At 35.7% G+C, this 23,066-nt stretch overlaps 1 protein-coding gene across 8 annotated transcripts in view; it reads right to left on the bottom strand.

Annotated features, from left to right (window-relative positions):
• Positions 1-325: 325 nt before the first annotated feature.
• ZNF280D (zinc finger protein 280D) overlaps positions 326-23,066 on the bottom strand; it is a 46,394-nt gene continuing 23,653 nt past the window's right edge. For 2 of the 8 annotated variants that reach the window (XM_066196790.1, XM_066196791.1), the window contains exons 8-17: positions 22,105-22,262; positions 21,514-21,614; positions 21,275-21,421; positions 20,602-20,736; positions 18,817-19,061; positions 17,578-17,718; positions 15,829-15,891; positions 15,163-15,281; positions 14,948-14,984; positions 326-2,919 (exon numbers count right to left, since the gene is read on the bottom strand). In XM_066196790.1, the coding sequence (XP_066052887.1) occupies positions 2,286-2,919; positions 14,948-14,984; positions 15,163-15,281; positions 15,829-15,891; positions 17,578-17,718; positions 18,817-19,061; positions 20,602-20,736; positions 21,275-21,421; positions 21,514-21,614; positions 22,105-22,262 (1,780 nt within the window). In that variant the 3' untranslated portion in view covers positions 326-2,285. Of the gene's footprint in view, positions 2,920-6,454; positions 6,503-7,444; positions 7,543-12,544; positions 12,643-14,789; positions 14,848-14,947; positions 14,985-15,162; positions 15,282-15,828; positions 15,892-17,577; positions 17,719-18,816; positions 19,062-20,601; positions 20,737-21,274; positions 21,422-21,513; positions 21,615-22,104; positions 22,263-23,066 lie in introns of those variants that run through there. The other 6 variants (XR_010723096.1, XR_010723097.1, XM_066196792.1 and 3 more) reach the window with 6 other exon arrangements.

Raw genomic sequence — 23,066 nt, 5'->3', positions numbered from 1 at the left:
TGATATGGCTATAATTCTGCGAAATACGCTGGGGTTTGAATTCTATTTGCCACCTTTTCTCAATACTATGTGGCCAAATCCTTCCCAAATTCTTATTAAAATGGTAAATGTTTTAAAAATTTAATTGCATAAAAAAAGATATATGAAGAAATTTCAAGTATTGCAACTGGTTCCAGTTGAACTTAATCTTTTCTAATACCACATATCGGAGCATTATTCAAAATATCTAATTTGCATGGAAGGTCACCAACCAGATTCAAAATACTACAGATTTCCCTGGGTTTCAACACAGGTGCATTCAGGAAGTCCCTTGGTAACATATACATCCAGTTTTGTAGTTGATAAACAGCTTTAAACTCCAAATAATAAAGCATTGCAATGAGTAACCTTCCATGTGTAAAAGCATGAAGACATCAGACTGGTTAACCAAACCACTATTTAATGATTTCACTAAAATCTTTAAAGAACAAAAGAATAATGCAACTTATTCTTCTCAGCTTTTTCACGTGTTGTGGTATTTGTTGTTCTTCAAGTGGCAGATCTCAAAGAGCTGTGAGTACATAAACTGTTCCACTTTTCTTTTTTAAAAGTCTTCTACGTGTGCATGGATGACAATGAAGATGCAGTCCAAACTTTACACCATACATCTCTTTGAAGCTTGAAGGAACTTTTGAAGCTGTTAAGATCTGGTTTATTTGGAGGTTCCAGTAGTAAGCTGGATGGTCTGTACATTTTAATACTGTTACGCTCAGCAGCTGAGCTTGGTGAACTTAAGAGGACAGAGGAAACTTCAGTTGCAGGCTGATGGGCCAGAAAAATATCTGTATATTCCGGAAAGGTTAGCACATCATATCATAATACACAGGTACAAAGAAATGTTTATGCATCGGCACTTGCTCATTTAGTTCTAAAATAAAACAAACAAACAAACCAACTGAAAACTAACAAAAAATCCCCAATGAAACACAGGTGTCAAATTCACAATATTGAGGTCACTTATTCTTTGGGAACTGTCACTAAATCTTTTTTAAAAATGGGAGAAGGCTATGCCCAAAGTGTGAAGCTGAGCATAAAATTATACACAAAGACAAATTTTTGTTGCAAATATTTACTCAAAAAGTAATAATTTACAGCAGTGCTTTTACAGCTGTTCAAAACATTTAACATTCATTATAAACAAAACTGTAACTCAAAAGCGCATTCTGAATGTTTCAAATGGAGCAATGAAATCAAAAGAGCAAGTTACTGTTAATCATATGCATTCCTAAATCTAGCTAGCTAGAAGACAAAAATAACCCTCAAAACCAAAAAACCAAACCAAAAACCAGCAGCCATCTTTCTGTACATAACTTAGACTACAAAATGTCCTGAAACTGAACTATACAATTCTACTTTATATGCCCTTGTGTCCTATTTTTAAGTTAGCCAGTAGCAGCTGCAAAATGGCAAAACGCATGCCAGGTGGTGTTTCCAGTTTGGAGTTTTCCTTGTTTTTGCTTAAAACCATTTTTACATTAATCCACACTTTGGTGTGACTTACAGACCATTCCTATGGGTCTACAGCTAAGAATAATTAACCCAATGGTAAAAGCCTAACAGCTACAGTACTTTCAGCATTATGTTCTACTTAATGTTCGGTATTTCTGCACAGCCTGCACAGTGAAAACTCCACAAATATATATTTTTATTGTAATAATTTCACTTTCACTGAAAGTTTATTAAGGTAAGTTTACAGCCTGGCAGGATTACACCTGTACAGAGGTGCACAAATTTATATACTTCTGTTTACGTGCTTTTACAGACAGGAATGTGACACCAAGTCCCGAGGTTTATATTTACCTAAACTATCAGCAGACCAATAACCTTCATTACAAGTGTGCTCCATATCAGCCTCAGAAGTGAATTCATACTCAATCCCCAGTTCAGTGATATTCACACTAAAGAATTTAGAAAAATACTTTCTGGGCGAACAAATCACCTTTTCCTAGGCTAGTTGACTATAAAAAAATTAGAATTTTTTACCTCTTTTCAAGTATCAATCTAATAATATATCACATCCAAGAGACAGGAAGATATATTTTAACATGTTACCTTTTTGAAACTTAATGAATTCAGTCATACATACACATACATGCTACTTTCATATGCAAACTTCCCTTTGGTGTCTCTTTCTCTTCTCCTCCCTTTTAAAATTTTTAGTTTTTAGCATCCATGAGCACACTCATCAGGAATGGTCCATGGTGTTCTTACCATAGTTTAAAACAAACAATAAAATAACACAGTTTTCAGCTTGCTTCATTTTCATCTGTCTTGTTTGCAGTCGTTTCCATTCTGCTGGGATTGCTTTCTTTAGAAGTCTCATCTGTTAGTTCAGCAAGCTGTCCTGCTTTCTTTGACGAAGGTGCAACGTTACCTTTTTGGAGAATTTCAGTAGCTTCATGTTCTAGTACTTCTGATGGAGTTAAAGGCTCCAAATGAATACTGCCTTGTTCACTGATGTCTGAACTAACGGATTCGGGCTCATCCCTCTTTCTCAGGAACTGCTCAAAAATGACATCCTCACCCAAGGTCAGCTTCAAGTCCCTGACACTCTTTGCTGCCAGCGCAGTCTCGTCCAAGGCGCGCACCTCGGTCTGCTCAGCCAGGACGGCACCAGCGGAACTTTGGCACGTTTTCATCTCGCCTTCATCGGGAACACATTTTTGTTTCTCATCTACTAACTGTTTGTTATGAGCTGAAACACAGGATGCTCTTTTCTCATGCAGAGAGTTCTTTGAGCTGTTGCCAGGGAATTCCAAACCAGGAACGTTTTCTGTATTTGACAGTGATGAGTCTTCACTCTTTTCAACAGATGCAACTTTTTTGGTTTGATTTCTACTGCATTCTTTTGTTTCTTCTGAAGAGTCATGCTCTTGTTTGCTGAAAAAAATGGAAACAAGTAATTTTTAGATATGATTTTTATAACTTTATATTAGAAATGATATAAAGCAATGCCTGGCTATACTCTGCAAAGTGACACGCAGAGTATTAAAGATTTCATCTTTGGGACTTGTCATGAGGCCTCATAGCAAGAAAGGCAGAATTTAATTAACAGCTGTATATTTCTTATCTATTTACAAACTCAGCTTTGTATTTAGCAGCCAATTAATACTCTAGTTCTCGCACTTCAGCTCCAGAAAGGAAGGTCGCCTCTGTGTGACACATGACTGTTGGGATATCCTTCAGTGGTGAAATTTTGGTTGTCACTGGGGTAGTCATAGGAATCTTTTCATCCTGTTACACTGACTTTTCATTTATTATAAAGAACGAACTCAAGAGATTGGCCAAGCTCTTTACTGAACTACAATCTGTATTTGCTACTTTTGTCAAACGGACATGTTAGGGTTTGGGGGTTTTTCTCATTTAGTGGAGTAGCTAAAGAGTAGATGACATTCTGGAATACACAATTTATCTATCCAAGTTCTTCTCTCTCAAACATCTAGAAAGAAAAGGGCAAAAAAGATAATAGTGGAGGGAAAATTCAAGACTAAGTTCCAATACAAAAGCCAACACTCAGAAGCACTCATCAGCTGCAGTTAACATAACTGGTTTGTTGTAACTGTTCCTGATTTCATCAACTATTCCAGAGAAACACTTCAGTTATACAGAACCATAGAAACACTAGTATTTACAATTGTTTTCATGTGAAAATCTAGTCACCTCTTCATGAAACAGTGCATACACACATGACTTTAGCTGCTATTTCTCAACAAGCAGTTTGAGGGCAAGATGTAACTGCAGAGCTAACAGGCACTGTACTGTGCTTTATGTGGGAAGTTTTGAACACAGATATGCAAAAACCAAAATAAAATAGGTTTTAAATAAAGGGATGACTTATAACTAATTATCCCACAAAGAGCAGTGTTTCCACACGGAAAAACCCAAATGGATTACATACATATGCATATACACAGAGACGAGAGTCACATCAAGAAACTCCTCAAAGGACAAATATGCCCGTAACATACAAAACAAATTGGTCACAATCTTCTTCACCTTCTAGTCACCAAAATCCCACCTTCATCCACCCAGCCCCTTTTTCTCACTCATTTTTGGCAAAACATAGAAAGGGAGGAACAAGTAGTAGGGGAAGAAAAGAAATATATACACACATATTGTTGTGCAACAATCACATCACAAAAAGTACTATCCACAAACAACAGTGATCTGGCAGATTGCTAAGCACAACAGTAAGTTCCTTTAGATACAACAGTTCCCCAAAGAAATAATTTGCCTCTGCAATCAACTGCAGATGAACCAGCAGACCCTAGCGAATGTGATAATCCAAAATATCACACTAAAAGAAAAATCATACAATATTTCAAGAGTTCATCCTGTCAGTATGTCAGCAGCAGAAAAAGAAAAGCCTTCTATCCTGTACTAGCAACTAAAAGTCTTCTTAGTACTGTGTAAGTAGGACTGGTTATGGTGTAAAAAAACTAAAGATTCAGCCATCAAAACCACAGGAGAATGCAAGAATATCAACAGCTGTATTATACAGAAAAGAGGACGTCAGTGAACAGCTGGAAGGCAAAATCTGACTCCTGTTTAATGAAACCAGTGAGTCCAGGTTCATGACATGACCACCATGTATGAGATATATGAACGACCTGGCTGCCATAGAGTCTGTGTGAAATCAGGGCAGACAACAAGACCACTTCAAGAGAGCAGCACAAGCCACAGCTCTGATTGTGAGTGATGAGTCTAACAAGCACAAACACCCCCACCTCAGGATATGGAAGCTTAAAAACGAAAGTGATTTAATTTTCATTTTTCTCATTGTACAGAAAATGCAAGATTTTGGTGCCAAGTAAGGCAGAGGAAAGCTAGGCTTTTATCACTTTATGTTTCAAAATCCTGCTAGCTTCAAGCTTTTTTGCTGCATTATTTAGAGTATTTTATTATTTTATATTGGTTATTTCATATTTGCATTTTAAAAATAATTCAGGGAAAAATTCTACAGCAAGACCGAGTTCAGTTCTATTCCCAGACTGACGTAATTCAAGCATAGAGCTGTAATTATTCGTTTCCTAGAAATTTCACATATTTGCTCTGCTAAGAATTTGGTTGAGTATGTTTTCCATAAACCACGCAGGTTTTTAAAGACCAAAAGAAATAGACAAGAATTAACATTTTATACTGTATTTTAAAATTACTTCCCAATTGCCCCAATTATACTGTTCATTCACAGACAATGCAATAAAAGTTTTTCTTTTAACCATCTGGTCAATTTATTTTAAATCCTATAAATTTTGACTAATTTGCCATTTAAGCTTTACTAACAATGTGTTTTGACACTTGGAACCTAAATTCTCAATGTCTTATTGAGAAATAACCTTACAACTGCCATTGAAAATTTTCTATAACAGGAAACGTTATGAAAATACTAATCAAACATTTTTTGCCCAGTTACCTGATAAGTAACACAGCATGTGTTATTTTATGTACTTGATTTCAAGATGCAGCTGATCATTGTATTTACCTTTCAAAAGCTGGTGTTTCTGTTTTTCCTTCAGATAAACTAGGTCTTGAAATTTTCTGTAACAATTAATGATATTTCTTTTATTTTACATTCATGAGTAGCTGATGATAATATAAAGTCGTAGAAATATTTTCACAGTGATATTCCCATGAATCTGTTATACAGCAGACTGAGAAAAGATCTCAGTAAAGATGTTTCCAAATAGTCTTCCAAATTTAAAAAAAAAAAAATCACCAAAACCCACAGAAACAAAGAAAACTAGAAAGCAACTATTGTAGCCTTGTCCATAAACTTGTAATCTCAATTATGCCTTAGTCAACAGCATAAAAATTAAATCTGGACAGTTTTATATTTGGACGGAAAAATTACTGAACTAGACTTGTGTTTTGGCAGCACAAAAAGGCAAGAAAAGTGAAGGAAAATCAAGTTGAAGTTAAAAAATTTTTTAAGCCCTTTAAGTGTTTGAGCCGTACAAATGCTATTACATTATGTGTAAACATATTGTAGACTCAATAGAATGCTTGTCACAGAGGAGACTTTTGAGTGTCTATTCAAACTTACCCAATGAAATAAATTTTCTAACCCTAAACAATAAGAACAAATTCAACTTTTCTTCCATTTTTAGAACAGTAGAAAAGCATGTGAATGAGAACTGCCATTTAGAAACAACTAACCAGTCTTCTAAAAGCATCTTATACGCTACAGGGCATCTTACAGATCATTCTTATTTAGGAAACACTAAGTGCCTAAGTGACACAATTAACTACTTAGACTTTTTCTTCTGTCTCAATACAACTGTAAGTTAATTGTGGTTCAAAAATAGGAGAGGTCACTGTATATAAAGATGGACACTTTAAATTATTATTTGTATCACCTCATATTTAGAACTACATCAACAATGCTACATACCTTTGGCATAGTAATTTTTCCCCCAGAACTGGTATATTTTGTTTCAATGAGGCCAGATTACACAGCAAATATCTGAAAATTATACGGCAAAATTAAGCTTCTTCCATATTTTAAAATACTCTTTGCAATATGGCTGCTGGACTTCGTTTTATTTCCATCATAGAAAACCCAAACACACATGAGCCATGATAAGAAATTATTTCCAACTCAGAATTATTGCACTCTACCTTCTCCTCTCCTCTGGCTGACCTGTTTGCCCCTGAGAACAACCAGGAGAGAAGGATTTCTTGAATTATCTCTTGGGATTTTAAATGCTATATTTTTAAACTACCTGATTCACCCATTTGTATTTTTGCTCCTTTGGCACCCTAAGGGTCTGTCCTTCAACCTCCTGCTGTGGATTTCAATAAACAGCCAAAATGTCAAACATCTGGCTGTAGCAAAGTAACAGCATTCCATGGCACCTTGGAAAAACAACCAGAGGCTCCACACAGCCCACACAACAGCTCACTGCTCTGAAAGGTCTTGGTTCAGGTGCTCTGTAAGCTCAGTCAGTTAACATCAAAGTAGCTTTTGCTGTTCTGTGTTCTCTGTCTTTTCTAAATGTAAGGGCTAATGTAAGTGTGGGGTTTGGGGTTTGATGTTTTTATTTGGATTTAGACAGAGGATGTTGCTTTTTTTTTTAGTTTATAAATGAAAGTCAGTATTATGGAACACAATTCTGTGGACAAAAAAACCAAATTTGACATCTTCTATAATGCTGAAAGACAATATGGGACAAAAAAGAAAAACTAAGAGAAAACACACCTGAAGAGGTAATGGAACCTGTGGAAAAGGTGTGACTGTGTAACAGAATCTTTCCTAACACTTCTGAATGAAAATGAATGATCTTATTTCTACAAAACCATTGCTTCTGTTAAAGAAACTCACCAAACGCTTTGTATTTTGGAAAGCTGGCAAGCAGTGTTACAAGACAAATCTTTTCCTAGGTCTGAGGATTTCTCCCACTCTCTTACCATCTGGGATTTCTGCAACAAGACTGCCCTTTCTGAAGGGTAACAAAAAACTTCTTAAAAAAAAATCCGTACAATCAGAATCCAAAGATGATATTCCTGAAAACAACATTAAAAATATGTACTGTGAGATCACTTAGATCCTGACAGGCCTCCAAAAATTACAGTTCAAAAACTACAGAGTTCTGAAGTGTTTCATTGGGTGTACAGAAATTATAAGATACAATTGTTTCATGTAAGCTTTTCAAGTTATCTTGCCTCAGGAAAACCAGGAACCAACAGTCTTAAGATACTTAAGATGAGCATTACTTTTAATTCTACTCGAGGAACAAGAAAGGCCTTTTACACCATCACTGAAGGATTTTAAGGTCTGAATTGCTAAATTAAAAGTGCATAAAGCTACCCGTCAAAAACATTCCACAATATAAGCTCAGTTTTCTTTCATTTGTCTACCATAACCCAAGTAACCCAGAACAGAGCTGTAGTTTACTTTAGGACAACTGTAAAACGTTGTAGCTGACCTCCAACTACTATCTGGAGAGGATGCTTCCTGCAAAATACCTTTAGAGGCACAGTCCACACATTAGATGAGCTATAAATTATTTAAATTTATTGACTTTGAAAACCACATTAATTAAACAGCTTATCACAACATCACCAAAATTGATTTTCTGTGTTTCTATACGAAAATGTTATCGCAGAGATAGCAAGAAGTATCTCCTACAAACTTGTTAAGTCATCAGTTCTAACAAAATCTAACCTTTCAAAGGTTTCTTACAAAAAAAAAAAAACAACAAAAACCAACCCCCCTCAAAACTGCTTATGCCTATATCTTCTTTGTTGATACAGCATTAAAGGCAAATTTAATCTGCTGAAGTATAGTGCTGCCTCTATTATATTTAGATAATGTTATTAATCATAAATTAAATTATTCACAACCTCAGCAAGTCTTAATGGTTGTCTACAGGGTACAAAATACTTGACATAAAAAACAGCTTTCCCACTTAAATTTTATGAAAACTGTGTACTAATATTAGACTGATTAACCACACGTATATTCCTAAATCCAAAAAAGCCGTCTAAACCCAGATCTTTTAAAGAATTTAAGCACACAGGTTTAGCACATCATGAATACTTTCTAACATTAATGTTCTAGCAGCTAATCAGCATCTTAAACTGTAGCATGAACAATCACATATTATTGTTTATTACATCTTAATCTGCAACAATAGATGGCAAAAATATCTACAAAAAAGGATTGCTTTCAGTAGCACTGTAAAAACACTCTTCTAATTAACAGAGAAATAATCAGGATAAATCAAATGAGAACAATTTTTGGGTCAGGACTTTGAATACCTTGAAGTATTTAATCATGAGTAGCCACATCAGTCTGATGCAACACCAAATATTTAGCTTTACTACTTTAATGATTTCTATGGAAGAATTTAAAACAAATATAGTGGACAAATGGCAGTAAAATGGACAAAAAATGGAAAAAGCCATTGGTCATAAAACAGTCATTCATGTCATAATACAGTCACTCCTGTTAGGCTCACTAACTTAGACACAAATAGATCAGATATTGCATATCCAAGGACACACTGTTCTTCTTGCCTCAGTAAATTAAAGTTCTACCACTAAATTAAATGTGTGTGGATTGGATCCAATATCTATAGATTATTTTAAATCCATTATAAGTGTTATTTTACATGACCAAATTGGAGAGATTTATGTGTTCATGTTTTATAGCTTATAGAGTAGATGCCAACTGGGTCATTTATGTTGGTTTGGAAATGAGCAGTTTGTAACATTTTGTGGTAACCACATCTTCATTATTATGGTTTACCTTGGATTTATGATGTATAGTCTCAACCTTAATTTTGTTTAGGAATAGTTTTAGAAAGCAGTTCCTTCTAATTCGTAATTGGCAGAAGTTGCATGAATAGACACTAAACCATAGAAATTATCACCTTGTGGTGTTCCCAACATTTTATGATACATGAAATCTTAAATCCCATAGGTCTCAACATCAACAAATGCAATCTGTGAAATCATAGCGCTTCTGGAAAGAACATTATGAAAATAAAACAAAGGTTGTGACCACCTCCAGTAAGTATAGCCTGTTGGTACAACAGTTTTGAGCAACTCTGAAAGCTTTCTAGAACTCTCCAAAGATTCTTCACTCTACATGAACTCCTCGTTCAGAACAACGAAAAAAATGCCTTTTAACTGTCCATCCTTTTTTTAAAAATGCCCATAAAAAAGGTGCAGCTAAGCACAAAATTTCACCTTGAGATAGCCAACAGAATGGATCAGCCATAAAACCAGAGACTCAGAGTAAAAGTCAAGAAAGAACATTATTTTTGACACCTTGAAGTCTACATTCAGTCTGATCTGAAAATTTATTTGATAGATGAAGAGACACCTAGGACTAATGGAAGAGATCTGGAGTTAGTAACAAAAGCTAGACTCTAAAATGCAGTTAAGCACAAATAGGAGTATTCTCATTTCTGAAATTCAGTCTCATTGCTTGCCCTGCTCTCACACAATGAAATTGTACATATTTGCACACACAGAGCTCAAATCAGGAGCTACCATCTTCCCAGCAATCTCTCATGGTTTCTTACAACCAAAGGTTCACTGGGTAAGCAGAACAAACTCAGCTGGAATCTTTTGCCAAACATTTCTGGTTTTGTCCACACCTAACCATAAGTAACCTTTTCTGGCATGACTGTAGCTTCAAGAATTTCTAGAAATCAGCTTTAAATGGCTCAAGGTATCTTCCAGACACTCAACTGTGTCATACCCAGCATTAAAAAATATAAATCTATTTACACCCCAAAGAATGGAAAGGTCATTGGGTTTGGGATATTTAGGTGTTTACATTTTTAAAAATAAATCCCACCTTCCAGCAGAAATTCCCAATTTTGACAGATGTAACTTCAAATGCTACACAGTTACATTTAACAGAGTAACAGAAACAAACATTTACTTTGTTTGTAAGACTTTTTAAACAAAGGTAAGACATAACTGACTAGTCAAGCAGTGACATTCAGTGTCCTAAAAATAATAAAAGACATAGGTTAAGGTACATACAAATGAAATCTCAATTCTTTGACCACAGGCTCAACTGGTTATATCATGCTTATGCTCGCTCTGTCCTTGCAGATAAGGTCCAATATGTTGAATTATTCATGTAAATTGTTGGGACCATAAGAGAGATTTAATACTAAGTCAGACAGGTGTATTTGAATGGTTTAGAAGTGCTTTTATAAGTCTTCCACATAAGTAACTTTTCCAAGATCTTCACACAAATGGAAACAGGATGTCACAAGGCCAGTTGATTCTACATGAACAACTTCCACAAATCTCTCACATCTACAAGTACCCTGTAAGTGTTTAAAATGCAAGTTCAAAACTTAAATTTCTGTAGCAAAGCTGCAAAAGAACCAAAGGATAATATTCCAAGTAAGATTCAAAAGATGCAGAATTCATGTAACTTCAAACCCAAGTGGCTATCTAGTGTCACTTCTGGGAAATTCTTAGAGAATGTTTCTGAAAGCCACAAAAACCTGCAATCACATTCCATTCTTCTTGTTGTCGGAAACCTGAATGAAAGTGAAATACAAATTCAGCTTCCTCTGAAATGAACAGCACATTCACAATGAAAACACAAACCCACTATGTTTTTGTGAATGCTGCTGTGTCAAAACAGAATTAAATCCTGCAAGAAAAACCTGTAGTAGGTAAGTGACGCTTGATGCTGAACAGCAGCATTCAAGATGGAACACAGCTTCTGTCAGAAGGAAAAAAGGTAGCAAAAAGAGCAAGACTTTAGAGTACTGAGTAAGTGTGCAGATGCTCAAACACAAAATATGGAGAAGAGACAATGGATGACAGGATCCTTGCCATTATTAGCAATACTACAACAGCTGCAGAAGCTCACTATCACCAGACCTGTGACTGAGTACTAGAAGTCAAGAGGACAAAAAAACTGGTCAAAATGAATTTATGTCAAAGAATTTGATTATTCAGAAAAAGAAAGTGCTGCAAATCAAGAACAGCTTGCACTCACCAAAACTGAACTCTTAGAGCTAGGAAGTTGTATCAGTGACTGACCCCTAAGTGAGGTAAGCTTTATCTATTATGCTGCTTGCAGGCTAGGAAATGAGAGATCCAACCAAAACATATCCAATGTAAACAGGAGGCTGAGTTTGGAGGAACATTAGATGCTCATCATGGCAAAAGTAAAGGTCATTGCATAACCTGATGGATAAACTTGCCACAGATAATCTAGAACTGAAGATTAAACCAGAAGCAATAAAATCAAAAGCAGCAAATGTCCCAGCAGCTTGAGGAGAGCATCCTTGAAGATGAGATGATACCAAAAGAACAAGGTGTGAATGAACTGGAACTGTAGCTGCTCCACCCTCAGAATCAAGGCTCAAATAAATGTATGTATTTCCATTACATGCTTTCCTCCTCTCACAGTATTTTGGAACAAAAAGAAGCTTAGCTACCAGAGAGCAAAGCAGCTAATAAATTCCTTTGGCAAAGACTCAGTTTATGTAGTTACATGCAACAGAAGACATTCAAAGCATATTTTGCCACTATATACCATAAAGTCACTGGCAGAAAAAAAAATGTAACTTACTTGAATATTACATAGATGAGGACTTGTATGCTTTAGTGAACACCCAAAAAGAACGACAAAGCCTTTTAGTTTCAGAAGGTAGGATCCAGTTCAGAACAAAATAGGCTCTGACATCAGCCCACACACATCACCATTTACTCACTACCCTAGCTTGGGATGACACTGATAGACTGGAGCAGGGAAGAAACGCTGCACATGAGCAGCAAAGAAACACTGCATCACGTATGTGAAACTCCTGGTAAGCCTCTCTTCAACGGAGTACAGCCCCCAAAGAGCTGCCAATCAATGCTGCAAAGCAGAGAACATTATCAAAATGGGCCTTTGACTACAATATTGGGAGAAAAGACCAGACCTGCTGTCTAAAAGATGCAAGAAGAGAATACCACAATGCTTCAATGCCTGAAGAAAAAGGAAAAGGTCTGGTCAGATCCTTATTTGCTTACATACCAAAATAATCCCAAGCTGGACTGGGTTCAATTTTCTGGTCCACAATGATGTATCAGTGAGCCAAGGCAGTATAGGATACCTGCTCACTTTCAACTGCCCTGCAACAAAAATGTCTGCTGTCAGTTCATTCAAAAATATGTTAATGGTTGTGCAAAGCAGAGAGTTGAGCAATCAGAAGAGTACTCGCACAGTTATTAAATTTTACTTCCTCAGCACAAGGTGGATCACCAAATAAACAAGGATACTTATGTAGAGTAAAAATTAAAAAAAACCAAATTCTGCTGGAACATCCCCAGCTAGGTTATCTGTATTACTAATGGCAGGATTCTGGTCCAAAGACAGGCTCTGTAAGAGTACAGAGTTCATGGAACATGTCTGATCATTAGCAATAAAGATGAGTTTTAAAACACATACAGACAATCCAATATATAATAAAAGACATCAAAAGATACCATGTGAGAGATGCAAGAGAAGATCCAAAAGTGTTCAAGACTGTAACTGAGTCATTGTTTCCAATGATGAAGTGATTCTGAAGAGCCCCATAAACAAGTCATTGAATTATAGGTCAAAGAATTGGAAGAAATATTCAGAGATCATTGAGAAACTATACAGCAGAAGTTAGGAATATTGTCTGCAAGTTCCTCTTCTTCCAAAGCAACCAAAGAGTACCACTAAGAATCAGCCCACAAAAAGATGAATATTTGTTTGTACTCTGTACAACAAATTATGAATTAAAATATCTGCTACACAGGCATACTCATACTCTTCAGTTTAGCAATGATATATTCTTGTCCGAGGTATCAGAGAACTAGTACACGGGACAGGACAAGATTTACTGAAATTAATGAAGTCTACAAGCCTGACAGTTTCAAAAAGCACCATCATGAATTTTGTATCACTTCATGTGGTACCAATAACTAATTTTATGTCGGCATCAGAACTCTCAAAAATAATGGCTATCTGCATCTGTCCTACTCTAACAAACCTGCAGATACTCTTGACTTTACTTCAAATCTTTCCAGTGCTCACCCATCTGCTTCTAAGTAATACATATATATCTATATAGCCAACAATCTTACATATTTCCATATGTCTCTGAAATGTATTTAAGACAGCAAGATCCTTTTGCAGTACTGACAACAGCCTGCCACAGCTGTATTGGTGTATCAGCTGTACATCTTCAGCCACCATTCAACACATCTGTAGCCTTTCCTTCCATACACTTCAGCAATATTAATTCCCAACATCTAATGGCAGCTCCAAATACAAACGCTAACATTTCCGCAAGTATTATAGCTCAACACTTTGTCATTGTTTGAGTTTCACTGAAAGCTAAACTACTACAGGACCCCCTCTTACTAGCCACTTTATGGAAACTAAGAAAAAAAAAAACCCTTAATAAATACTGAATAATCTGTTTGGGATATCTCCAAAACTCAGTGAAAGCTGATCTAGGCTTAGAGGCCTACGAACTTATCATGCTGTTGGAAGAGTTCTCACATGCATGAGACCATCTAAACTCCTTTCAGAATCCTGCTAAAGGTTAGATGGACTCTATCAGGGTTAAGCCATTTTCTTCTATCTTTTAAAATATTTCTTTGCAGTCTAATTGACATTTTTGATTCTGAGTTCTGAAATGATAAGAAGAAAACACAAATGTCTGATTCAACTGACACACCTCTAAACCTTGAATGAAGGCATAAACAGGCTCATAAAGGACACTGTAAAGGCTCAGAAACTATCCCAGGATAATCAGGGAGGGCTTGGCATGTTTGATTCTTCTAAGGTTCAAAAAACCCCAAATGAACACAATCTGAAACACAATCTCCACAATACTGCAGGGTTCTTTTTCAAATCCTTAACAAACCCTGATTAATACATACTAATTTCTCTTTGAAAGTCAGAATAAGAAAGCTAATACAAAACAGTATGCCTTTGTCATATGAAGAAAAAAAAATTAAAATAATTCCTATATTTTTAAAATATTAAGACTGAATTTGTCCTACTTCAGTAAAGGACATTCCTTTTATATTCATATTAATATTACATAAAAACATAAACCACTAATTTGATAAAGCTAGTATTAAGCAGAAGTAACAATCTCATTGTGTATAGACAGGTCAGAATTGAGAAGTTCGAACATTGCAACAATTATTTATGTCTCTCCAAAGAGAACAAAAGCCTGACTTTGTTTTAGCTGCAATAGGTAATCATTTTATCTCTTCATTCTTGTAGCTGTGGACATGGTAAGATGAAAAAGCACCAGTACAGTAAAGGCCTGTGTTCATCCATACATTTCAGTTCTATGGAATTCAAAAGAAACCCAAGTTCAAAGTGCAAATTTTGGCCATCTATCACTAAGTTAATAGAAAAAAAAACATTAAGCAGTAAAATAAAACTTACTGAGACACTTGTGCAGCAGTTGCATTATCTGTGGAAACTGAAAACAAAAACAAAGGATTTAATAAAGAATATTTTAAAATGTGGAAATACAGAAGTACTCACTGTTAAATGCAAGTGCAGAAATAATGCAACTCAAAATAGGACTGTGATAACACAAGAGATATCCACATGTAAGTATTTATATACTGCATAAAAAAGACACCACATGTACTCACCTTTCTCTACAATAACTTGACAAGTATGAGTCTGGTTCTCACTCAGATGTGTGGCCATGTCATCCAAGCCAGAAACATCAGCCAGGAAATCACAGTTAAGACACACTACAGTCACACCTCTAGGAAATAAAAATCAAAGGGAAAGTGTAATTACAACATGGTCATGGAAATACTTTTCTTAATTTACAGCAACTGGACAGACTAAAAAAAAAAATCAACTTCAGATGAGATGATTCACAAAAACATAATCTTACTTTTTCTACTGCAACTAGTATCAGGAAATTCCCATCAATGAGCAGGGCATCTCCATGCTGGATATAGTACAAAGAACATGACTTTAGACAGAAATTTATCTGTACAGCATGAGTTTCTCTGTTTGGATGGTTGGTTTTTTTCTTTCCCTGACCCCCTCCCCATTTTGCACCTTATGAATAATCAAAAAAAAAAAAAATTAAAAAAAAAAATCAAACTCCTCAGAATTAAGTACATAAATGTGGACAAATAAGTACTTGTCACTGACCAGAACACTGCTATTGGAAAAGCTGGTGGGCTTATTCCTCTGCTCTAAATTGTAGAAATTCAAGAGGTTATAATCTCAACTAACTTATCAGTTCAACAGCAGAAAGTAAAAACATAATGATCTGTAACTGAAAAAAGCTGAATTACCGTAGCTTTTCTGAATGCTTCTTAAAGATCCAAAATCTTTTACTTGGACGAGCACTGTGAAAACTGAATACATGAAAACATTACCACTTAGACTGGTTCTCTTGAATCCATTACTTAACATAACCACTAGTCACAGTACTGCAATTTGCTTATGACAAAACATTAAAATAGAAGCCAAAGTTACTGAACTGCATTATTCTTAAACATTAAATTGCTTAAAGCTTACAAACTTGTGAATCTCAGCTCTAGTTTAAAACATTGGCTCACTTTTAAATGAGTTTGGGAGGTGAAAAACCTAACTTCACTGGCACAGTCCTGCAAGAACATACTTTTATTGCTTCCATCAGCAGTTCAGCTTCTGAAGAACCATGGCTGTAGCTGCAGAGTGCACCATAAAAGAGCTAAAACTTGGCTGAACTTGTGCTTCCAAAAGAGATGGCTTTCAAAGAGAAATGAAATTTTTAGATAACCTGTAAGTTGTCTCTTATGCAGGTTACGTATGTGCCAACACTGTTCTCTCCCATGGAGCAACGTGCGGGCAGCTGAGTCTGGGGGTTGCTCCTTCACAAAGACCCTGCCTCTAACAGTCCTCTTCCTCACCATCACTTTTCCCTTACACTCACCAAAGAGCTGATGATAGGTGCTGCAAAGGATCGCAGTAGGAGATGCATTAGTGCATCAAGGGGACAAAAGACTGGCGATTTTACTGCATGGATGAATTTGACCTGCCATCCAGGCCACTGGCAACAACAGGGACAATTTACCTTAGATTCCTCTTTCTGCTTCCAGAGTAAATTTTTCCTTCTGCAGTTGGAACTAAGCACTAATTTTTTTTTTTTTTTTTTTTTTTTTTTTTTTTTTTTTTTTTTTTTTTTTTAATGCAAACAGTAGACTACACACAAAAAAGCATGACAACTTTTTCAGCCTAGGACTTCCATCAGCATTGAAATTAGTACGAATAGGCCAATATATACAAAGTATATCTAAAAACTTAGGTCACAGATCCAAGAATTCTAGCATTCACAAATGCCAAGGCATTTTCTGTACACATGAATTCAGAAAGAAAATCACATTCTCTATTTTTCACAATACAGTTGGCTTCTTCAGGGCACAGGTCTAACAAGTAGATTTTTAAAATTTTGTTTTACTGTCACTGCTACGTGATCTGTATCTAATTATTGCACAGTATAATTCTATGGGTCTGAAAATGAATGCATTTGTTTTCTTAACAGGCTTTTTTACAGCTATCATCCCTAATGCTCTGTGCTGCCCCACAAACACAACAGTGACAAAATGAGGTGTTATTTCCACAGAGGACCAGAAGCAGTGTAAGGAAAAGTATCCACTAGGGCTTGCTATTTGAGATATCCTTTAAATCAGAGCACAGACTTCACTAGCAATAGCTGTGGCCTGTATGCATTCAGCACTTTAAAATCTGATGAGCCATTTAATCTGAAACCCAGAGAACATGCAATAATTGGTCATTTTTTGCCAAGTCAGGCTGAAGTGATTATGGAAGATCCCATGGAAACTCTGAAACAAAGGTATAATACTGCCTTAACCACTGGATTTTTAAAGCAAAACAAGAACATGGAGTTGAAGCCTTTGCTAAAAAGAAAAGAATCCAACCATACACATTTCACTGCCAGTCTGAGGACCCAGTTCAAAATTCACCTAACAAACCCTTCACACCTTACATGAACTTAGGAAGTATTTACCAGACCAGTAAAAACTTTGAAGAGTTCTTACTTCATCATGTGATTCACGTAGGCTTTGCTACAGCTGGTGTTGTATCTGCATAAACTACAGTGGACGTAAGCAGGAAAGTGACTTGCAAAATCTTTTATTTCCGAGAAACACTCAATGCATTTGTGAGTTCCCACACGATGCCTAACAGTAACACGAAAAAGTTATCAGTTAACAGCAACACTTTCAGAAGACATAACTATGACAAACTTTTTGCTTTAAGTAAGTAGCAAGCTTGCCTATATTAGAGAAAAAATGTGGAACTTAAACATGCGTCAACTAAATACTTGTAAATTACACTAGCACAAATGAAGAAAACTTTGCTTTTACTTGAACCAGGATTTCATTATGATCCTAATAAAATAGTGAAAGTTAATGTAAGCATCTGTTACTGGCCACTCCTAGGAACAAAAGATAATGCAGTGGATGAGAACCTCCAACTTCAGCTGCTGCTGTTGTCTCTATACACTTGAGAAGTATTTCAAATAATCATTTCCATCCATCACAACGTACAGGAAAAGCCTCTGGCTTTTCTGTCACTCCAATATCACGAACAAGCTTTGAACCATCTACAAAGCAAGAATATAATCCTGCTCTTCCCCAGTTTTGCTGGTTTTGGATCTCTCCCAGAGCTACACACTGAGGAAGCTAGAAACAGGAGGGGTGACATCTTCCACCTTTGACAAAGAAAAACGCTAACTCATCATGTTCAATGAAATGACACTCCAGCGTAATGAATAGTCCATAAAACAAACACCCATGAAAACAGTAACATAAGGACAGCAAACCCCAATAAACTCTGAAGACAAGGACAGCATTCTCCCAAAAGCTTGCTTTTACTTTCTTGATTTTTTTAATTAGCTCCCAGAAATGCAGCATCTCCTAGGACAGACAGGATTTGATCTTTTAACTAACAGGTGCAAATAAACAAATAAAAGAAAAAAAAGAAAAAAAGAAAAAGAGGCTCCATGCAGAGAAAATTTCTAGAAGTGGCACAGAGAAGTTTCAAGAATACTTGTTCTTCCATCATAAAATAGTCTGCCACCACCAAAATCAGTGAATGAATATTCAGAATTACAACCACAATTCCAATATGTGCAAAGTCAATGCATCTACTTTCTTGGCAAACCTGAGGTGCCAGATCTTCTGCATTACAGCTTTAAAGTTACTGAAAGACCATTAAATGATCAGTTATTTATGTTCAAATTATACTTAAAGACAATTTTAATGCTAGTATTTTACCTTAGATTATGAAATGCTATATTTGTAGGTTCTTTTTTTTTTCTGCTGTTTGTCCATGCATTTTGTTTCTTCGATGTAGATTGTTTTGATTTTCCTCTTGACTTACTTGTATTAGATTTACTATGATTTTTAGTGTTTGTATTTTTAGCTTTAGGTGATAATTGAAATGTAGAACTGCCTGTACTAACAGAAGATGTAGCTGATGGTCCTGACTGATGAGATCCCAAAGATGCTCGAATAGTCACCTACAAGTATGAAATAAAAAAAAAAAATTCTGTTTAGATTTAAGCTCTGCAAGTTCCCACTTCCATTTGTCTCAAAGTTTAAGCCACTTTACAGCACAAATCATAGCATAAGAAACTCTCCTGATTAAAGACTACTTTGAAGAATACAAAATACTGAAAATACTGTTGGACTAGAGCTAACCTCTAATAGCCAAATAGACACTTTAAAATTTGTTTTGGTTGAAATAGCTCACCATGACAAAACATACTGTTTTCTTTCCAGAGCTGCAACTGGCAAGATCCTGCTTTCTTAAATGAAAAAAAAAAAAAAAAAAAATGCAGCAGAAGTGTCAGGCCAATCAGCCCAACTAAGAAGAATATCAAACCATCGCATCAGGATTTCACAAAAAAATCCTGTTTCTTGCTGCCTCATGAGCCAGCCTACGCCCTTCAGATATGTTTCCTCATCCTAGAACTCCAAGGAGTAATTCTGGTTTGTGACCTCTTATCTGGTATTCCTGAACTCCTTTGTCATGCTCTCCAAATGTGGTTCTGACTTACAACATGACGCCTAATTATATTTCTTGCCCATACTCCTAAGTTTCAAAGTACCTTGTCTTCTAAATCTGGTTCCAGGTTTTTCAGTATTATCATCTGCATCCTGTCAAGGCCTACTAATATGAATTTTAACATAATCTAAGATTTTATTAGGTCATGAAGACCCTGAAATCTTTAAAAAATTGAGGTATCATCACAGAGTAAAGAATTGGTGCTTTACATTCCTTCTGCCAAGCAAGACAATCAACAGCAACTGAAATAATTTTCCCTTTCTGACTCGACAGCAAATGAACTGTGAACAGATGATCAAAATGTTAACTTTTCTTCTTCCTTGCAACTGAAAGGATATATATTTTAACTCTACTAAAAAACAGTTGGAAAAAGTCCCAAAATCTACAAGAAAATCCTAGTCTAAGTAGTTCCTTCTTGAGAAATGGAAGAATGACTTAAAGATAGCATAAGTGTTCTGAGGGGATGCAAGTTTTCCTCACATACCTTCAAATACTGAACCTAAAGAAGACCTGGTGAACCCAGTTTTAAGCATACATATTTTATGGAGAAGTAGGTCTTGCACTTTTATGCAGTTTTTTGACACCACCTTCCATAAGTTGAAAATCTTCCACAAGAAATGATGCAGAAGCAGCTCCCAGCACAAGAAAGCATAAACGGGAAGGGAGAAATTAACCATCAGCTCAAGAAAACAGCAGCTCTGGCTGGACTACTGGCATGTATGTAGGTGTATGGAACAATGGGACAGAAAGCAAAACCATGCATCAGCAGGAAGAAACCATAAATTGTGCCTGGTAGTTCTTCAAACAAGAGCATTTTTTAGAGTACTAAAGGTGAAGGGAAAAAAACCAAAACAGAAAACACACAAAGCAACACAACCCCAAAACTTCTTTCAGAAAAGAAAGGAGAAAAGCACTTCTTTCTATTCTACTCTTTTCTCTACCAAGACTTTTTTTTCCTTTGTCCCCTCAAGTTTTCCTGCATGCACACTCACCTTTGTTCCAGGAGGCAAGCCTTCTAATTGCTTGGGTTTCCTAAATGTTCGGTGATGCTGAGTCTTGTGATCCATTTTTTCTTTGCATGTTAAAAACTGCAGTCTGCATTTAGCGCAACGGTATATTCCCTTTTTCTTTTAAAGACAAATGACAATCGATAGTAAGCCTGGATGGCACGACAAAACTCTAGCCCTAGCTTGTCTCAAGCAATGCTCATGCAGTTCCTAAAACACCAACTAAACAAACTCCTAATACTATATGAAGACAAGATACTCTGTAAGAATTAGACACTGGAAAATGCAAGGCAGTACAGTTACTAAGAGGAGGAGGAATCAGATTCCCAGTTACAAGACATTTCCTTATCTTTTTCTTTACTTGAACTAGTAGCAGGTTTGCAAGTTACCTCAAGAAAAGCAGAATCAAATCACTACAATGCAATGAAGAAACCAAAAAGCAGGAAGGTTCCTCCAATGATATTCAGAGATTATTTTAGACAGGGAGCTGGTATCACACAAAAACAAGACAAAGTCTAACAATTCCCTTAAAGACTTCTGAAATTCTTCTAATGTATTCTCACGAACTATTCTTACCCAGTAACAACCATATCTATCAGAAGACTCCTTACGTGTGTTCAGCATTTTTCTAGCATTAAGATTGAAAAGACCTGCTTACCTGATGCTTCATATAATGATGCATATATGGTGCTCCAATTTTAATAACTTTGAGGCAAAATGGGCACAGCAAATGTTTAGTGTTTTCATGAACTGTTCTAAAATGTGTTTCTACATCTGAAAAAGCCGAGGATCTGTAGTTGCACACCTAAAATAAGAAGTTTGACTTTGTTGTTACAAGTTTACTGACAGCGAAGACGGGAGTGGTGTAATCTAAAAATGAAAGTCACTCTGAGATACCTGGCAAACATACGGCATTTCACCTGGCTTATGATTGTCCTTCATATGTTGCAAAAGAACTTGCTCTGTTTCAAATGATAATTCACAGATTTTGCAAATCGCTAGAAAAAGTGAAAAATAAGAAAAAAGTAAAAATTTGATAGGGATCAAACATAAATTATTCTATATTATATATATATATATATATATATATATATATATATATATATATATATGAAATGTATATATCACTAAAAGTAAAGCAATCAAGTGATTATTCTGATCTTCACTACAGTTTCAGAAAGCCAGGAAAGCAAGGGCCCTAAACATGAGGTCTTATGAGGTCTTAAAGTAAAGCTTTCAAATAACAATAAATAAATAAACAAACAAAAAACGTAAGAAAAAAACCCCCAAAAGCTTTTAAAAATACTTTTCCGAACATATATTGCTCTCAAAAGAAAAAAAATACTCTGTTCCTATATTAAATCTCAATATTATTGTTATTCAAGTACAATAGCTTTATTCTGAAATTACAATCCAAGAAATAGAAGTTGGGAAATTTCTAAAAATTTTTGCTTAGAAAAAAACTCAGTGTGATAGGATCCAACTCACTGGATGACTCGTAAGGCGTGTGTGTGCTCTCGATGTGGCACTGCAGCTGGAATGGCGTGGGGAACTGGCGGTAACAGTGCTGGCAGGTGGTGTGGCTTTCCCAACTTTCATTGCTTTGCTTCTCAAGCTCCAAGTGATGTTTCATGTGGTTCATAAACCTTTAAATGATAGTGAACGGGTGCAAAACACTACATTTTAATATTCTCTACATATATTGCATGCAAGATGTACAGAATTCTTTAGAAATTTTACTCTGTAAGGACTTCTCAATTTAAAAAAAGTCACACTCACAAAAGGAATGCAGACCTTGGAACTGGAAAAAACAAATGAGCAAGGAGAATAAGTCTCTTGAGCTCAAGCCTGTACTATCATGCAGTTGCTTCAAAACCAGAAAAAACCAACAGAGTCTATCCAGTTTTCTAAGCAGACAAAAGAAACTGACACTATTACTGCATAATGCCTTAGCAGAAAACTATTGTAATGGTATGTTCAACCACAGATCTTTTAAAGAAAGGAGACTGCCATGATGAAACACTTTCATCACTTTCTGCTTTTCTGAATTTCAGTCAAAAAATTTACACTTGAATTAGGAAGGTAAGATGTATTTATTTCGTCCACTATATATAAAGGTACAAAATACACCTTGGAACAAAAATTCTTAAATCATAGAACTATGAAATAAAGCTACAAGGTTACAGTCAAAATTAGTTCAGTTAAAGTCAATGCTACAGAAATTTAAAAAAAAAAAAAAAAAAAACCAAACAAAAAAAAAAACGGGCTCAGACACTCAAAGACTTGCTGTGGAACACATAGGCACCATACCACCAATTGCCTACAATATAATGCTGAGTAGAAAATAGTGCCTTATTTAATGATTAATAGCAAATGTCATTGTTTTAATTACAGAAAACTTGTTTTCTTCAATAATATGTGTCTAATGTTAGCATAAACCTGCTCATTTT

The sequence above is a fragment of the Chamaea fasciata genome, unplaced genomic scaffold, assembly GCF_029207755.1.
Source record: "Chamaea fasciata isolate MVZ Bird 193981 ecotype frontalis unplaced genomic scaffold, bChaFas1.0.hap1 SCAF_14, whole genome shotgun sequence".
Classification (NCBI taxonomy): domain Eukaryota; kingdom Metazoa; phylum Chordata; class Aves; order Passeriformes; family Sylviidae; genus Chamaea; species Chamaea fasciata.
The sequence above is the reverse complement of the archived record's forward strand: the minus strand, read 5'-3'. Positions and strand labels throughout refer to the sequence as shown.